We start from the raw sequence: 18,893 nt of genomic DNA on the forward strand, positions 1-18,893 counted from the left end.
GGCTTTCGATGCATGGTCAACCATTGATGCCATGACCCAAATATATAAGGAGTGCCCTATACAATTGTACGGAAAGCTTGCTGGTAAGGGTAAGGTACGCGGGCAAAACTCATGCATACCTTAACCATAATGACAATTCCTACCTTACCATTCAATACGCAACGTAAATTACTTCCCTAAACCGCTACATCGTGTTATAACGATTGCATTAAGTAAAGCGCCAAAATGAGTTTTGCCAAGCCTGCGTTCCGCTTAGATGAACTGTCATAAACGAGCGAGATCAGGAGAACATAAGGCCCTCGCCGGGCCGAAAAGCTGAGTAAGCAGCACTGAAATGCCAAGCTCCAAAACTGAAAACCCCAGAAGCCATCTTCCATGTCAACAAATACATTTTCACTTCCCCACTCCCAGATACCTCTTATCCATTAGTTCATACTTTATAACAACAACACGTCAGAGGTGTTGGTCTGTGCCTCGGCTTCACCAGCTGTCCCATTCGTCACGGATTGCCGTACACTTCATCGCACGTGCAAAAATGTAATCTCCTTGTAAGGCTTCCCAAGTCTCTCACCATCCACACCTCTCGGTCCTGAGCCCTCGACCCTTACTTCAATAAATAAGGTTTACAAATAAAGTCAATTCGTCAAATTCCCGTTTCCAACCAGGGGGTTTAGGGCGCATTAACAGCATTCCCTTCACCGCGTTCATCAGCATTTATGGACACTTCGACATGCTTTGCCGCTTCAGCCTAACTTTTCAAGATAAAACAATTTATAAAATCTCAAGCAGAAAAAAACCTGCATCCTAATTCCACTCCTTGTGGCTCATGCACGTCAAAATGTATGTGCGCTGGAATAGCTGGGCCACGTAACGCCGGTTGCACAACCCTGCCTGCGGGACCAGGTCCCAGCAGCTGCATGGCACTGCCTCAGGCAGAAGCGGCCTTGTACGGCAGATCCGCGGTTCCTAAGACCAGCACATCGCCCTGCTCCAGGTACTCTTCCACGCTCCGTGGCAATATCGCTACTGACCCCTGCTCGCCAGGCTGCTGCTGCTGCTGCTGCTGCTGCGGAAGTGGCTGCGGGGGCAGTAGCAGCAGCACTTTGGTTACTGCCGACTGTATTCGGAGGCCCCCCTCATTCCTCAGAAGAAAAGCCAGCCAATCGAGCCTCTCCTTCGCCTGTCGCACCGTCACCGTCACGTCGCCGGCGGCACCGCCGCCGTACGGCAACTGTACGGCAACTGCCACCAGCGCTGCCATAAGCCCTTCCTGGTCCGTGCCGGCGGCGTTACCGCTACCGTTGCATGTCGCCAGCAGATCGATCGAATAAGGAGCACCCGACGGATCGGCCTTGTCGTACACCCGTACATCACGTCTGCAGGTGACGCACGTGGCTGGCGTAGCCTCCGGCGTCGCCGCGAGGCCCTGCCGTAACAAGGCGGAAGCCATAAGGCTCCCGACGGAGCCTTCCAGCAGGTCCAAAGCTGCTGAAAGGTCATTCACAGTCGCGGCGGACGGGACTGAGGTCACCGCCGTCATGCTGGCGGCGCCGCCAAGGCCACGGGTCTCCAGCAAGTTCTGTACGAACCGGGCTGCCTGCGGGCGAGTCCGTAGCATCAGCCCTTGTGGCCTCGCGTCCCGGGCAGTGGTACGGTGCGCAAAACCCTAATAATACTGCTCCGCTAGTACGACACACCCAGGGGAAGACCCTTGCCTTTCTGTAGCAATGCCTTATATATCATCGCCATCGTGTACCTTCGATCCAGGTCTAGAGAGAGGAGCTCGAGGCCCGTGTCAGGAGCCCGAGGGCCTTATGTAGCAGGCGAATCGCTAAGGTTTTCCGGAATGCGTTATATGGCATCACCATCGTTGGAGTCTTGCGTCGTTCTGGCGCTGCGCCTTACGCACGCCTAATCCCAAGGGGCCCTAACTTCCGAACCCCAGCCAGGCCCCCTCTCCCTGCGCACCTGCTCTCCCTGCAGCCACTGGATGATTTCCTCGCGGACGCCCCACTTAGCAAACCACAGCGGCAGCGGTTCACCCACAGTATGCTGAGAGAGAGGAAAAGGAGCGGAGGAAGACCGAGTACAATAATTTATTAATTTATTTATGGATGGATTAAGTTAACCCGATCGGATTGCTGGCGTGCTTCACCAAACACCCTGGGTGGTTATGGTTATTTGGCTTGCGGTGGAGATAGCCTCTCAGCCGATCCTTTAGAATTTCCAAACAAACATCTTTTTGGCCTGCGCGATTTCGCCGAGAAAGCCAATTTCCTTTATCAAGTGTAAAAATATGAACTCCTCCTAGTCCTAAAGAACCTTTATCCTTAAGTTTTCACAAAAAGCCCTCCCCGGGATGCGCCCGAGCTGTGGGGCCGTCATAGCTGCCTTACCTTGCTCATGAAAAAGCGCTCCAGTAGCCAAGGCTCAGGCTCCGGAACCACACCCTGGGCAACCTGCATGCGGCGGCGGTGGCGGAGGTAAGTCAGCCACGACGGTCACAAGCACACGGAGGCCCATCGCCTGAAGAGCCACAACAACACAGGATCACCGAGCTTCAGGCCTGGACTGCAGCTGCTTACTGCGTCGCTCCTAATCGCGAACCAGTCCTTCGCAGAGATAACAGACAAAACTAATTAAACCCGCTAATTACAATCCCAACTTTTAAACCCTGAGCCGTAATCCTAACCTTACCAGTGATATCCCCAAATGCCAAATATATACAAGTTAATTTTTGAGGATTCAAAGATTTCTTGAGATCACAGCACGTCAGCTCCGCCGTACGAAGTACAAACCAGTCCAGAAGTGCAGGCAAGTCCACACTCACCTGAGCCATAGTCCAGGAGAAGGGATCTGCGCCACACAGCTGCCGCAGGAACACCGCCACGTCTAGCCGGGAGGCGTACACCAGCGTGCCGAAGCAGTGGAGCAGCGCCACATCCTATTTAGGACACATACCGACATAACAGTGGGAGGACGGCACACTTATAGGTCCGGAATGTAGGGCCGCAGACCTAAACAAGCGATGCTGCACTTGTACGGCATCGCAGTACGGCGTTGGGGACCTGGCGTGATGCAGTCCTGTGCCTTAAAGCGTGCCTGAGGTCATCGCTGGTCTTCCGCATGCAGAGAGCTCTAGCGGATACATACAGACGTACCATCGGGCGTCACCAAGTCACCAAGGAATACATATATCCTGTCCTCTATGCTCACTTCCTGAGTGTCCTATTTAGGATTGCTCTACCAGGGCCCTACCTCAGCCGTCGCCTGTACGCCCTCCGCAGGCTCCCAGCCCGCCAGCTCCCAAACTGACCCATGGGTCCATTCCGGCATGGCCGCCAGTAAGGCATCCACCAACGGACTCGCGACCAGGCCCAGCAGCTGATGCTCCGAAACCGACGCCACCCGCTCACGGACTAGCTCCTGCTGGGCCGCAGCCACCGCGCCCTGTACGGCATTGGTGGCTGTGGCTGTGGCGGTCAGCGCCGCCGCCGCGGGTCGCGTGGCCATCCAACACTTGATTGCTCCGCGGAGATTGCCGTTCACAAACCAGTGCGGCAGCTCCTCACCCACTCGCAGACATCCCGAGGTCAGGAACTCGGTAAGGAGCTGTTTGGGGACATTTGATTTATGTAGTTCATACGCTTTATTAAAGGCGAGTGAGCATGGTGTGGTGTAATATTCGGTAAGAAAGGCATTTCGATTAGCTAACCCGAAAAGACACGACTACGGTCGTCCTGGGACCGAATGAGGGCGGAAGTGAGAGAGAGAACCGAATTAAACCAGCCGAGAGATCAAGTCCAAGACTTCATGTCGGCGTGGTATTGGGCATGGATGTGATTTGATGTGACTTGGCTAGGGTTGTGGCTCGAGGTGCGTCTGTCTATCTGTCTGTCTGTCTGTCTGTCCCAGGGGTGCGTCACTCACCTCCAGTTGATGCGCAGCCTGCGGGTCGCAAACCGCCCGGCTGTCCGCTGAGAGAACCGCCTCGCTGCAGAACAACACCTGGTCACGCGTGACGGAAAGGGATAAGAATGGATGAGGAGAGAGGGGAGGAGAAGATGGGGAAAGAGCTATAGGGCTCAGGGAATGTGCGTTTGCCCGTGCTTAGAGCCGTCAGGGGAATGGGTGACGCACTCTCTAGTCGCATATCGCGTGTCCAGGAGCCTGCCACCCAGGAGCGCCTCGGTGTAATATTAATATCATGAAATGATGAAGCGGTCACTAAGCTCGGGGCAGGTGTCGGCATAGATGAGGAGAAACGCTGTAGCGCCGTTCGTGGAAACGGCAGCGAAGAGAGTCTACCGGTCGTTGACAATAAGCAAGAGCCCTTCTAGCTAAATGTGAAAAGTTTGAACGCACCGAAAGCTCTACTTTGTGCTTCGTGAGGTACTTCGTGAAGCTCGTGATGAGGCGCACGTCTTCGCGAGTGGCTGCAGCAGCTGGGGCTGCGGCAGCAGCGGCAGGCGACACCGCGTGGTCCGCAGCCTCCGGCCCGTACCATTCGGAGTCCTGAAGGACCTCCTTATGCAACTTTTGAAAGCTCTGGCCACCGGTGGTCGGGCTGTTGGTCAGGACCCCGAATGGGGGTCGCGATGCAAGGCGAACGACACGAATGCAAGGACGTGCCCGGAATGGACAGGCTGAAGAGACGGAACGAAGCGGCCTGGTAAGCATGTCAGTGTTATTGTTACTGTAGGTGAAACTGCTTCAAGGTGGTGTCGACTGTAATTAATGCACGCGCGGGTCGCACCGAGACTTTGCTATACGCACAATCGGCTGCAACACTCAACAACAAATGAAATCACAGCGAACAATCGAGCATTGCGGTTCTCCAAACTAGCTTCCGAAATGATGCGGTACATTACGTAACTGTACTTCCCAGATCCAATTTCACATCGTTTTCCAACAAGAGCTGAAAGGATCCTGCCGCGAAACGAACGATCCACGTAAAATCCACGTCATATGTAATTCGTTCTATGGCAACGGCGACAGATAATAGCCGGTTGGACAGCTTACTTCACGAACTTTTCGATGACGAAGTTGAGTATGAATACAAACCTATGCACGTCGACGCTCAAGTTACAGGACTGCTTGCACCGGACGTGGAGACGCAAGGCTTGCGTCGGCCACGGCCGAGCTCTTCCATGGTCTGCGCATATAACTTTGAAAGGCAGCTCACGTACGAGTCAACACACCCGCTTATAAAAGAACTAAAGGTGACTGGCTGTCCTGTGTGTTTCGTTAATTCAGTTGGCCGGGGCCGTCCAATTGATGCTGGCTTCTTTTTATCCAGAACAGCATGACGAACCTGCTCTTCCATCAGCTTGGCCAGCCGGTTATGGCCGGAGACCAATCTGTGAAGAGCGTACTGACATCTCAGCCGGCCGCTATCGTTCGGCCTCTTCCGGGCCTTACAATCCTCAGAAGCGCTCTTTCTGAAGCACAGCAGGTAGGGGAAGGCTCAAAAGATAGAAATAAAAAGTGGGGTCACGTCAACAATACGACAGCAGATGTCTATTGGGGGGGAAAGGCTTACGTGCTGCATGGCATATGGGTGAAGAATTAATATGCGAGCCCAGGAAAAGAAGCCCGCAGGGCCTTACAGGATAGGTTGCCCGCTTCGCGTCCCGCCTGGGGCTTTTCAGGTACCAATACAATGGCTCGCTCTGCTGGAGGAGTCGTACAAAGCTGTGTGCGGTGTCGATGGAAGCTCAGCTGCGCACGAAACACACACACATCATACATCTCACATACACACACATAGCGAAGTCCCTGAGCAGCTGCATGCCGGTACAACGACAAGAGATACAAAACGACATGACAACGCCGTACTTTATCCTTCCCCAGTAAAAAAGCCCACTCTGACCGTATGCATGAAAACACGAGGCAACTTTCCGGAGGCGCACTCGTACGGCGGAAGCAGCCAAGCTTCAGCTCCAAATCCAAGCCTCATCTACACACGCCTTCCTGCCTAAGCTCTGAAACCCATTCATGCGCACGTGCAGCTTCAAGTTGCGTCGGACATAGTGCTGAGCGGCTGCCTGGCGGAAGTGGAGGCAGAGGAGGGAGAGGAAGTCGAACCAGAGAAGACTGAGGTGAAGGAGGAGGCCGAAGAAGTCGCTGGCACCGGCAGCCACGGCAGCGGCCGCACTAAAGGGTTGCCTAATCAAGCCATGTTTTTCGGAGATCTGCCACCTTGGACACTGCGACTTATTAAGCTACTACCCTTAAGTAAGCCCGCCGCCCAGGAGTGCACTAGAAAACATGCATGGAAGGTAGAAAGCACTGCACTAGAAACAACTTTGATACTTGTAAGCGATCAAGGGCCCTGCGGGGTCCGCCTGCGGGTGGCGGCTACTACTCTGGTCAGATCGGGCGGTGCTATGTGGCTGCCGGCCGTTGCGCCCTCCAGCCCCGCAATAGTGTTATCAAGGGCGGGGTGGGGCCAAGGCGGGAGATACAGAACTGAACAACGCGACCCGAGGGGGCTCTGTGGACTGAAGGAGCCGGTACAAGCAGTCACAGCAGTCATTTCCCGTCTTCCAGGTTTCGGTCCCGTGAGCCGTGACTGTTCATTCGACACCGTTCACGGCCGTAAGGTCTGTACGGTCGACCGGGTCGTCCCTTTCCGCGGTGTCGCTGTCTGCCTGCCTGGTTCTGTCTGTCTGTCTGCCTGTCTGTATGCCTGTCTTTCTGACCTAGACACCCCGTAAGAAGTGCGTACCAGCCATGGCTCTAAGCAATAAACCGCATTAGTTAACCACCTGTAGATCAGCAATCTGCAATTTACAACTTGGCCGTTCCTGACTGCTGCAAACGTGTTGTTGTTTATCAACAAGCTTGACAAGGGCTTGGCCAAATGCAAATCGTATTAACTGCTGCTTGCAACCGCCGCAAGAAACCGCTGCCAAGACGACTTGACCGCTTCACGCAGCACCTCCTCCAGACCGTCGCTCCCGCTCCCGCACTTGCACTGGCGCCCGCACCAGGCGAGCTTCTACCCCCCGAGTTGGCGAGTCGGTCGCCGTCCTTCGACCAGACCATCGTCAACCTGTACAGGCCTGGTGAAGGCATTACATCCCATGTTGACCTGGCGCGCTTTCAGGACGGCATCGTCAGTGTCTCCGTTGGCGGCCCGGCCGTCATGCACTTCACGCGATGCAGCAACGACCCGTGGGTCACCGCCAATCGCGGTGAGAACTGCGCTGGCAGCAGCGGTGGTGCTGGCGGCGGCGGGAGTTGCAGTGACTGTTGCGGCCGCAGCGCTGAGGGTGGCGACCTGCGGGTCAGCAGCACGAGCTGTTGCAGTACTGCCGGTATTGGGCGCGATGTAAAGGGGCGGCATGAAAAAGAGGTGGCGAAGCAGAGGGAAGGTCCAGGGATAGCGGGGGCTCAGGAAATGGGCAGAGCGGAAGCCGCGGCACCGTTGTCCTCGTCGCCTCCAGCCAAGCGGCCATGTGGTGACTCTGGTCCCGGGGCCATGGAAAGCCGCCCCACACGCGGGAAGGCTCCTCCGCCACCTCCGCCACCTCCGCCGCGTCCGCCGCCTCCGGGACAACAACAGGAACGTGTGGACGCTGCCGATGGCGGAGGCGGAGAAGGGGACGGCGATGGCGGAAGCAAAGCTGAAGCAGCAGCAGTAGTGGAGGCGCAGCCGCCACAGCCGGAAAAGCAACGGAAGCGGCAGGAATGCAATGAGAGCGGCGGTGGCGGCGGCATCGATGGTGACGGCAATGGTGGCGGCGCTGGCAGTACCACCAACAGGTGTGCTAGCCAGCGGCAGGATGCGGGTGTGTGGTGGTGCGGACCTGACCACTTGTGTGTGCTGCTCCAGGGGGGGGACCTGGTGGGCATGGCAGGTGAGGCACGGTTCGGCTGGGAGCACGGCATCCGTGCAGTGGTTTCGGAGCTCTGGGGCGAGGTCGGCTGTAGCAGATGCGCAGCGGCAGCGGCGGCAACCGCTGCTGCTGCCACTGCGGGGGCGCCGGCGGTACCGGTGGCGCCGGCAGCGGCTTGCCGCGGCACGCAGCAGGTGGAGGATGCGTGTCAGGGTTATCGTCCTGCGGGCTATTGGACTGGCGGGCTATCGTCCGGTACGGGCACGGTTTGCCAGTCTGTGACGGCGGCTGAGGGGCGGCAGCTCAAGGGTGCGTCCCGCCCGGTAGTTGCATCGTATGCAAGTACTGTGGGGATGTCCCGGATGGGTTTTCCCGCTGGAGCAGTCGGAGGAGGAGGAGAAGGGCTTCAGGAAGGAGGAGGAGGAGGAGGACTTCAGGAAGGAGGAGGAGGAGGAGGAGGAGAGATTGGCTATCCTCAGGTGGCGGAGGCCCGACGAATGGCGGAAGAAGAAGCAGCTGTCGGAAGCTGCAGTGCAGATGTGGGGATCCCGATTCCCGACCTTGCACCGGGGAGGCCGATCCGTGTAAACCGGGGCGTGAGGCTGTCTGTGACTTTACGGCGCCTTGTTCCGAACATCGTCTTGTGCGAGATGTGAAGGGCACGCGAAGTAAAGAATAATGTATGTTAATAGTAATATTATATGTGTGTATGTTACGCCTTTTGGAGTTGCGATATTCTCCAAACCGAACATGGGCGTGCTTTCCATCCAGCTTGCCCTTCGCGAAGGTCATCGACCTCTTCGGGTTGCGTCTTCTCGGTTACGCTTGACTAATTTCCCGCCACATTCTTGTTGGCAAATATTTTACCTTTGATCTTTATGGAACAAACAGTCTCCGCCTCCGCGCTTGGAGGGTGCGCTAGTATCGGACAAGACAAACTATCGGGAGATTCGCCGATGCATCTGTGCGATGAAGAGCATCAAAACTCCGGTACTACTCATACTTCACATGATTTAAAATTGAGAAATAAATGAAAAAATCGCGTCGATTATCCTTGGCCCCCGTTAAACTGGTGGGCGGCAGGAGTTGACGTGAGCGAGAGAAGACCCTGAGGGGTTTCTTATTTCATAAAATTAGGGCATAAGGAACGGCGAAATGAAAAGGAAGGGAACCTGCAGGACATGGAGACGCGGCTCTTACCAAATCTGAGCTGCACTAGCAAAGCAACGATCACATGCGCCACTACACGCCATATGTGGCATATCCGCCTTCAAATCATCCTCCAGTTCCCATCTGTATAGGGCTTTAGTCGGGCTGTCTGCTGATGGTTACAAGCGCCGGCTGCGGCAGAATTAACATCGACATGGTAACTCGCGTCGGCGTGTAAATGTAAAAGACATATTTTATGCTGGACAAGGAATGTTTTGCTATGATATGGGTTCTGCCCCAATTATACATTGGGGCAAGATAACTAGGCCGGCGGGTGAACCAGCCCGTCCTTACTCAGCCCCACTTACCGGACATCCCGGGATCGTGATTTAATAGCCGGATCCATTTGCCATTACTTTTGGTGGCGCAGTTTGATGTGTATGTCTATCCTTAAATCATGATGTGGTGCTGCACCTCAATGCAGCGCCGTACCGTTACCATAGCCGCTGATCTCTTGCTTTGGACACTTGGTGTCAATCGTTTGGACACCCCTAGATTTTCATAAATTATGGTACACGGGTTTGCCTTAACGGTCATGGCGGTCCTCTATTCACCACGTCGATCCATTGCGCGGTCCGCCGGCTGGCGTTACGTCGCGTTGCCACGAAAGCCACGTGTCGTGAGGATGCTGAATATCGTATGAGAAACGTTGCACGCCTCGTTTTCTGCAATGGCAAAACAAAACTGTACTGCCTGGTACTGCCTGGAGTGTCGCGCCTTACCCACATAAAAAATGGGCCTACATGGCCAGCTGACGCTGTAATGTTTCGAAGCTAGTTGACAAACTTTTGGGACTCTTGTTAGGTCTTGTCGTAACTTCCGAACATTACATACCCCCCCCTTCTTTAAGACGAGCACCGTCCTCGGTGCGAAGGGAAAGCACTAAGAGGCCATAGTCGCGCCTCTATCCGATTCAATTCTTACGAAATCGATACCAGGCTAAGGGGGGAAGGGGAAAAGGGAACCGGCGTCAAGGCAAAAATCCTCCCCCGCCCTGGACGCCGGCCTAAAAGTGGCACACGGCTCCCACCTCGTCCGGACTACGTAACCCCAGATACATCCAGACAACCAATAGTTCCAAGAGCAATGACTAAAACCCCTCAGTGCCAAGACACAGAAACCAAACAACTATACACAACCAGCACACTGAGCACAACTTCAACCCGAAGGCAAACTGAATGCTATCACGCAACACACAGTACCAAAACGAACACTAGCCCAAACCCCGACGCGCTTAAACCACAGACGTACCGAACACAAGCAAAACACATGATGACACACACACACACACACTCTTACTCTCTCTCTCTCTCTCTCTCTCACACACACACACACACACACACACACACACACACACACTCACACTCTCACACACATACACACATACACACACTCGCACATCCAACACGCAGCTCTAGCCCGCAAGAAACTGCAATATTCGCAGCGTGTGCTGCGGTAGCTTGGCTCTGAACTAGGCGTAGCGGTCTGACAGCTTGAATGAGGTCCATGTAGGCTGGCAAACATTTTAACTAACCCCACCGTAATTTCTGACGCACTCAGCGTGCCTAATTATTACACTTTCGGGCTGCACATTTACCAAGCCCGTAGCTGGCGAGTAACCCGCTAAACTTCTGCCCCCTAGCTGCTGAGCCTTGGGAGCTACACGTCTCTGGACTGCCATAGGGTGAGCTGTCCAAATTACCGCACCGAAGCTATATTAGGACTCCTGAACAGTAAGTTCATTGTAAGACATAACAAATAATGTTTACATACTTATGAATCTCCAATAGCTTATTATTTGAAGTGAAAATTCCTTAGAAGCGAAAGTTTGGATTTTGTCGGAAGCCGCGGCCTTGCAGGTTCAGGCGGGTCGCGATCGTTCACGGAAGCGGAAGCAAAGGTGCGCGCTACCTTTGAGCTCCCGCCCGACATTGGCGTGCCGTACCTAACGTCAGCTCTCAATCGATGTCTTCTATAAATGGACGACAATGGCCATCCGAGACCATTCCATTGTTTTAGGTACATATTCTCTACAGCATTGACATAAGTGGTGCGCGGCATTTCTTCTGTCCGCCGACACTGTCGGGTGGGACCGAAGGTTAAGCTGATTCATGTCAGTATTATGTTCATAAGCAACGACGCATTGATATAACAGCCTTATGTAAACCAGGCTAAGGAGTACTAGTTACTTACCTGACTGCCTGTGCAGCTCTTCTGCGCCCGCTCAAGAGCTCGTTCTTTGGACCGCTTTCGGACTGGTGAGGCTTGAATCGGCAGCTGTCCTGAACGGACAATCGCAATAATGCGCACTGATGCATATTGAGGACGTCAGCCCTTAGGCAGCCTTGGGGGCGTACATCACATGTGTGAAGGGAGTAGCGACCTCGGCTGTTGAGCAGGTCGAGCTCATTCCCGTCCAAGAGAAGATACCGGAATGCCAGCTCCTTTCTGACATCGCTGTGATGATTGTCACGTAGAAGCGTTTTAAAAGGAGTTTCTTTGATGCAGGTTCGCACGCGCCTTCAGCGATGGCGCTTCACGGCGGGACGCGTCGTTCCCCAGTTGGTCCAAAGCTGGTAATGGCGTATCTGCTGGTCATCTTTTTATCTTTGCTAGGACCGGGTAAGCGTGGGCGCTGTACCCGCTTAGCGTAGGCATCTTTGAGCACACGTAATACATCTTATAGTGTATTTTACATCCAAGAGATTCCCTCCTACCGTTTCGAACTAACTAGGATAGTGAGTTGAAGAATCAAAAGGATTGCCAGGTTAACTCTCTTAGATGTACACTATGAGACACCTTCAGTTATTCGGAAACGGTGCGGAGCCAGCTATACCGGTAATCAGAAATGTCCTTGACCATTAACTTCTTCACATTTAGTTCCGTTAACTTTGTGGATTAAATCCTGCTGTAAGAGTTCTCATAGCTCCCTCGCGGCAATTTCTCCAGCTCCGTCCGCTGCTTGCCGAAATGCGTCATATGAAGTGGATATAATCACAAATAATAATTTAGTTTAGCATTGGAAAAAGCGTAAAGGAACTACTGACTGGAAATGAAAACACTGATGAGTCACGCGTAGCAGGGCATGCTTGGCGCAAGTGACAATAGCTACCATAGAAAACCTAAATTATTGAGCTCACCGGGATCTCCTCTCATAGAATTATATGGCAATGTGAACATCTACTTTTACGCTTGCGTCTTTACATGTACGAAACGTTACGAAAATACCGGTAGCTGTGTAATGCCAAGACCGTTTTTATGCTTCGGGAGACTGCCTGATCCCCGGGGGAGACCCTTCGGCGAGCTTAACCATGATAAGATGTGGACAGCTAAACCAAGCGCATGGCGCAATTCCCTGCGCAGGACAACTGTCCTGCGGGTGCTGTTGATTTGCAATCACTGCACAGCACATGGAGTTCCTCTTCCCTCTTCAGGTTTGACGAATGTACACTTTTTTTGTTCCTGTGCCCTCCAGGCGCGCAATCCCAGACAGTCCAGCCAACCAAGATTGAGGTGGGAAAGTGTGTAAATCCTTGAGCTGCGTTGCGAAGCGAAGAAATAACCTAATCGGGCTCTACTTGAGCAACCAACTATGCGGATTTCGTCCTCCGCCTGTAATGAGCCTTTAATGATTACCTAAAGTAGTTCCAACCCGCTCACGCAGGGCAAGCTGGTTTACAAGGACGCCCATGTTCGGAAGATCTGGTCGCTAGTCACTATGAGTACTGGTGTCGTGTACACCCTTCCCAGCCAGCCAATTGACGCCAGCTTGGGGAGCGCCATCCCAGCGGGAAGCACTGTGTCGTTGGTGAGGTGCCATATGGGAATAGTGCGGCGAAGAGGGAAACGAACCGGGTGGGATCAGGTGGTCAGGATCAGGCTATATGCAGCCATGGGATGATGATCTGGTTTCGTGTAACCCACAACGCCCATTAAGCAATCCGACACCAAAAACTATCCCCGGTTCCCCGTCAACCTGTCGTGCTGAGCCCGCCCAGCGGCGAGGCGGGTTTTTTGCGATGCGTAATCAAAGCAGCGGCCCAAAGCAGCAGTAGCCTGAGACCTAAAGAACATTTCGACTCTTAAACTTCCTGTTATTGAAACCCTGCGTGTAACCTGCGATGCAGAATTGTATCGCGGCTGCCAGCCAGCCCACAAACTGCACCGCTACAACCGCAGCAAGGATCACTACGAGTGCGGCGCCTGTCCCGACCACCGACTTAAAGATCAAGCTCCTCGTGATGGTTTTGAGCCTCACTGGAACCTGCACAAAGACAGGGGCCACAGTCACTTCTGTACAGACAGCGTACACCAGTCCGACTGGCTACGCCAACTTCCTCCGCAATTGCAGCTACGGCAAAGTTGTGTACGACACCGTGACGGTAGGCGTCCGGTGTAAACGAGGGGGCTATACTGAACGTCTTGTGAACGGCACACTGGCCTCTTAACGTCTTGCAGTAGTGAATGCGCACCCGGTAGCCTGGATAACTATAGCTAGGGTGATCGCCTCACGGACTTAACAAGTCCGCAGACCTTGCTCGTTCAATTCACTTTTCCAGCTGCTTCCTAAACCCAATCAATGCTGTGAAGGTCGTCGCAACGCCCGTGGCATGCAGCAGCACCATTCTTAATAACTGTAATGAGGATGCCATGGCAACAGCGGCCAAGGCGTCGGTAACTGCACAGAGAGGAGCAAGTGAGTATCATCGTGATGGAATTATGATCAAGACTTAACTGACCCGACAACGCAACCATGCACTTGGGTGCACATCGTGGCGCTGTCAGCTTGGCATCTACTTTACTGCCACATGACACCCATCCTGATGCCCAGGGTGCCTCTTCACTCTTTCGTCCGCCTGCTACCGCAGGCTTCCTGAACAGCTTCACCCACTTCTCCTACGTGCTGCCCAACGGCATGGTAAACACATGCGGCTGGGTGGGTTTGGCGGAGCTGCCCGGAACTCAGACCTGGTACACCCCGGACCAGGATGTGAGTCAGGTCTCCCCAGCACCAAGAGCGCTGTGGGAGTGCTACGAATGCGGGAGGGGGATCACTCTGTCTGGGCTGCTTCCCGGGCAGGCAGGGCATGGTGTTTGTTCTTCATGTAGCCACGCCACCTTCAGCATACTCCACGTGCAGGCGCACAGTCGGGTTGTTGTGCTTTGAGTGGCCCCTTTATCCCGCATGCATGCCACGTAATGACCTCGCAAAAAAACCCTAAGTTTACTCCTAGGACCATGAACACCATTAGGGGACCAGTGATGGAAGAGATGGGAATCGCTGTTGGCCAACAGAATTTTGTCGTCGCAGGGCCCCGCCTGTGGCCCCTGTACATGTTGCCAGTCTCCACCTAAACTGCCCTCTTGCATGCATGTGGTGGGATGTCCAAACAGCTATCCCAACTCAGATTCAATCGTATGTAGACACACGATACCCTATACCTGATCCACAATGTACTCACGTCAGACACCAAGCCAGTCAAACATCACCCCTGGAAGAACTAAGGGTTTGTTAGGTCCATATTTTAGTGGTCCATATGAATACTCATCAAAAACAACCTTTGCACCCTGCTGCAACCGTATCTTCAGGGCATCTTCGACAAAGGCACGGTAATGCAGGAGAACATCCATAATCTCAACATTTACCATGGGTGGAAGGCCGGGGTCGAGTACAACGACTACTCTACCTCCATGGGAATGGGTCAGAGCTGCCCCTCAGCCCCAGAGCTTTGGCGCCTGGGCTGGGCAACCGTCCTGGACCTGCTTAACTCCAATAACTTCCCCGCCAATGCCTTCAAAACGTACACCCTGCCGGCTACTTCAGCGTCTTCAATGGGCAACATGATCAAGTTGCAGACTGACTGGATGCCGTCATACACAAAGTGAGTGAGGCAAGGCGACTGCCCGCTGCTGCTAATGTATGGAGAGCGGGTTAGCTTACAGTGGGGTCTTATTGAACCGAAGGGTTGAGTGCTGAGTCGTGGCACCCGAGTTGCATATCAATGGCCTTGCTTGGACATCTATCGCCGTGTTTGGACCAAGAAGGCCCGGGTTCAAATTTATGCAGGAATGTATACTTGGCCCTGCGCACCATTGGAGGTGGCGACCAAGATCTGAAGGCTGAATTCGACCGGAAGGTACGGCGGAATGCACGGTGGCGATTGTTGGGATGGAAGAAAAAGAAAGGTTTAAAAAAAGAAGGGACACTCGTCGACTTGCTGGTCACCTGTCATAGCATTGACCTCCCGCGATACAACACCATTCCACATCTTGCTCTTTACATTTAGGTAAACATCCACGAGCTCAACAAAGACATCGACAACAACTTCATGGCGAGGGGTGATCCAAGAGTCACAATCATTGGCACTGTTGCGGCCTCAAGCTCTATGGACCTGCCTGCCTACAAATTGTTCATCCGTACCGGAGGTGCGACCGTACAGGCACAGCCACGTACAAGGCCATAAACCGGCGTATTAGGGATGGGCCGGTCCCATACTGTGAAGGGTTATCCTAACATCTCAAGTGGAGTGGAATCTGTTGCAGTGTTGTGGTGGGAGTTACGGGGGCCGATGTGGTGAAGCTTGGTTTGGCCGGACATGGGGCACACGTGCCTTTGCATGGAGGGTGATACACGTGCGTTAGGTGAGAAAGGGCATATTCACCCGGGTTTATTCAGCAGGGAGTTCTGACCCCACCGAGCCCCCCTCCTGCAACCCCCCTCTGCACCCCTGCAGTCCTCCTGGAGTCTGGAACCAAGATAGTGGTCAAGGTGTGCCGATACACGGCATCGAGCAGCGCCTGTCAGGACGCAGCCCAGGCGTCGCCTCCGCCACCAAGCCCGCCACCGCCTACTGTGGTCAAGAAGTCCCCGCCGCCGCCGCCGCCGGTTAAGAAGTCCCCGCCGCCGCCGCCGCCGCCGCCCCCGCCGAGTCCGCCGCCACCCAGCTCGCCCAATAAGTCGCCGCCGCCCCCACCCAATAAGTTCAAGAAGTCGCCGCCGCCCCCACCCCCACCAACCCCACCCCCACCAGCCCCACCCCCACCTGCATCAAAGAAGTCTCCCCCGCCCCCACCCCCGGGAACAAGGAAGTCGCCACCACCGCCGCCAAAGAGGAAGTCATCACCACCACCACCACCCGATGCTCCACCGCCGATTGAAGAAGCCCCTCCGCCTGATTACTCTAGCCCTCCATCTGGCGGTGGCGATGCACCGCCACCGTATGATGCACCGCCCCAAAGTTGGGCCTAAGGAAATTGCCTTGGAAGTTGCAGATACGAAGATGTTAATGCTTATTGCTTGCCTCCACATGTTGTGGCGATAAGATAATTTTGTGTATACATGATACATGTATTATGTGGTGCATGAGCACCTATTGATCCATCGGGTTCAGAGCTGGTCCGACGAGGCTTCATGCCGTACATAAAGCATCAAAAGGTGTTCATCACCTTGATTGCGGCAGAGCGAGTCGCGCGTATTTGGAAGGTGGATACCTCTTAATGCCCACGTGTGTCACTTCCTGCACGCCAAGTCTACAGCATTTCTATTCTGGTCGTACATTTCCTGGATTTGCATGTCCATCCGTCCATTAAGTAGATTGCCTCTATAGCGTGTCAGCCATAAAATTCATCGCATTGCGTATCCATGCGTGCCTTGGTAATATGACAAGGGTTTTCAGAAAGGAGGGCAGCAGCGCGCAACAGCACAGAGTATGTGCATGTGCGCGAACGTTCTCGACTAGCCACAGAATTGATGATTGCAGGAATGTTAACCGTTAAGTTAAATTGTGCGACTCGGGTCGGCGAGTGAGATGAGGGCAAGATGATGGCGAGACGCTTGCAGCTGGTGGTGGCTGGTGGTGGTGCACTGTTATTAAAACAAATTCTGTAGCAGTATCCACTTCAATGTCGTATCCTTACACGCCATACCCACTTCAATGCCGTACCCATTTAAATGTCGTAGCCCCGCCGCTACCTATGATTACACCTATCGGTGTGTTGACCCAGGGCACCCTGCCGCCTGGGTAGGGCAATCCACATCAACAGCGCGCTGCCGGCAGCAGTGATTTTTTTTTCATTTAGGGGGGGTCTCAATTTATTCCGACCTAAGTAACAAAGTTACTAGCGTCGCCGTAATGTATTCCTTAAGAGTGGGGCGCTGGGGGGGGCTACGGCCCCCCAGATCCCCCCCCGGTAAGTTACAACTCCCCTCATAGACCAAGAGGCACGCACTGCGTTGGCGCGTTTTCGTTCATGTGCGCACTCTTCATGCACATGCATAGATAGTTCTGGCACTGTTTGTGGACAAAAAGTAAATCCGACCAAGCAAAGGCCCAAAGCAAGCAACCGCATAGCAAATCAAAGGCCGTCACCCGCCGCTGCAAACCACAGCACACTAGGACTCTACCGGTTCATCATGTACCGGCCCCTGCTGCTGCTGTCCAGCCACTTCCTCAGTGCGTCAAGGAACGGGAACGTGCCCAGGTCGAACAGGTCCTGGGTAAACATCCGCACACACAATGCTAGGTGCCTCGCCGCATTCGTTGTTGTCGAGCTGATTGGGTGACAGCTTGCGCTTATGCTGATCACAACCGCCATGGAAGGCAGGGGTAATGGCGCCCGTGTCATCGGTCGCCGCTGGCACCGCCGCCGCCGGCCAACAGCACCGCCGTCCCAAACGCCTTTATCAGGAAAAATTTCAGGCTTATCTTGCTGTTTTGGTGTTTGTTCGGCGTTCAAGTCGTTGCCTTTTGCGTGTTTGGCTATGGAAGGACCGGTCATACATTCTGCTATGCCGCGTTGACTCACGGGCTTGACCTTCTTACGGCCCCTCATATCTATTCTATGATCGATAATACTAAGTTCTGCACACTACGGAGCAATCTGGCAGCAATGGACGATTTTGGCTGGAGGAATGAAAATGTACGGATCGGCCTCAATTTGTTCCTTATTTCCAAAGGCCAAAATGGCCTCTTTATTCCTTAAAAGGAATATATTACTTAAAAAAAACACTGGCCGGCAGTTGCTGTGGCTGCTACCGCTGCACCGGGGCCTCTAGGTTATTGTGGTGGTGAAGGGACCGGAAACGGAAACGGAACCAGAAGGTCCCAATAGAGCTGGCTTGTGGACGTGGCCTTGCTCACTCTGACCCTTGCAGCACGAATGGAAAAGCCTCTCCTTGTTGTAAGCAAAACAAAATGGAACCGTCGTTCGGGTAGCGATGCGGCTGTGTAAGGTAAGCAGGGAACAAGCCGCCGAAAATCCGACCACGGCCCTGCTGGCAAGGTGTGCGCTATGCACTGCCTGCCGAGCAGCTCCCTATTGAACCCTCCTGGCGGCGGCGATGTCGGGGCTATGTAGTCCAGCGGGAGGACTAGATGAGAATGAAGGCGACCACTCCCTCACATCCCCACTCCAAGGGAATCGTATAGTACTCTGCCCCTTTCTGTGTTTTAGTGGACTGAGCCGCGAAAAGAAAGGGTCCTGCCATTCCATTTCACTGTGCTTTACAAATACAAATGACACCGATACTGTATGTATATCAATGAGCTGCCCATCCATTCCGTTATCTCATCCCGTCCATGCACCCCGTGGCCATCCCTGCCAGACAAACAACATGCAGAAACAGCCTAGTGCCCCTCGATTAGTGTAGGAATTTAACCAGACTGCGTGGAAGGCGTATTAACCATAGGCTTGCCATATCCCATAAGACTTGCACCGCTTTCGCGTTAGGGCCACAATTGAAAACCAGTTGCCATCCGTCTTCGACTACTTCAAGGCCGTTGTGCCAAATGTACATGTTCGCGTTAGAGGAAGTGCCCTCGGTTGCCGCATACTGTTGCC

At 53.9% G+C, this 18,893-nt stretch overlaps 3 protein-coding genes across 3 annotated transcripts; 2 read left to right on the top strand and 1 right to left on the bottom strand.

The window, feature by feature from the left end:
- Positions 1–804: 804 nt before the first annotated feature.
- VOLCADRAFT_89332 (uncharacterized protein) lies at positions 805–4,868 on the bottom strand (the record flags this gene model as incomplete). The annotated part of the gene is made up of 10 exons (XM_002949004.1): positions 805–891; positions 1,190–1,295; positions 1,392–1,597; positions 1,969–2,052; positions 2,397–2,459; positions 2,831–2,944; positions 3,259–3,450; positions 3,931–4,008; positions 4,366–4,567; positions 4,777–4,868. 10 exons carry the CDS (start codon positions 4,866–4,868, stop codon positions 805–807), a joined length of 1,224 nt encoding a protein of 407 aa, XP_002949050.1.
- A 437-nt stretch (positions 4,869–5,305) lies between these two features.
- VOLCADRAFT_89333 (uncharacterized protein) lies at positions 5,306–8,432 on the top strand (the record flags this gene model as incomplete). Its single annotated transcript, XM_002948903.1, has 5 exons — positions 5,306–5,455; positions 6,012–6,237; positions 6,996–7,291; positions 7,571–8,153; positions 8,188–8,432. The coding sequence occupies 5 exons, from the start codon at positions 5,306–5,308 to the stop codon at positions 8,430–8,432; spliced, it is 1,500 nt and encodes a 499-aa protein (XP_002948949.1).
- Positions 8,433–11,581: 3,149 nt separating this feature from the next.
- On the top strand, positions 11,582–17,018 carry vmp42 (metalloproteinase, extracellular matrix glycoprotein VMP42; the record flags this gene model as incomplete). Its single annotated transcript, XM_002948904.1, has 10 exons — positions 11,582–11,675; positions 12,529–12,566; positions 12,718–12,861; positions 13,181–13,435; positions 13,644–13,749; positions 13,922–14,043; positions 14,643–14,935; positions 15,121–15,190; positions 15,341–15,479; positions 15,788–17,018. The coding sequence occupies 10 exons, from the start codon at positions 11,582–11,584 to the stop codon at positions 16,300–16,302; spliced, it is 1,776 nt and encodes a 591-aa protein (XP_002948950.1). The 3' UTR covers positions 16,303–17,018.
- Positions 17,019–18,893: the final 1,875 nt, after the last annotated feature.

This window comes from Volvox carteri, assembly GCF_000143455.1.
Source record: "Volvox carteri f. nagariensis unplaced genomic scaffold VOLCAscaffold_12, whole genome shotgun sequence".
NCBI classification, from domain to species: Eukaryota; Viridiplantae; Chlorophyta; class Chlorophyceae; order Chlamydomonadales; family Volvocaceae; genus Volvox; species Volvox carteri.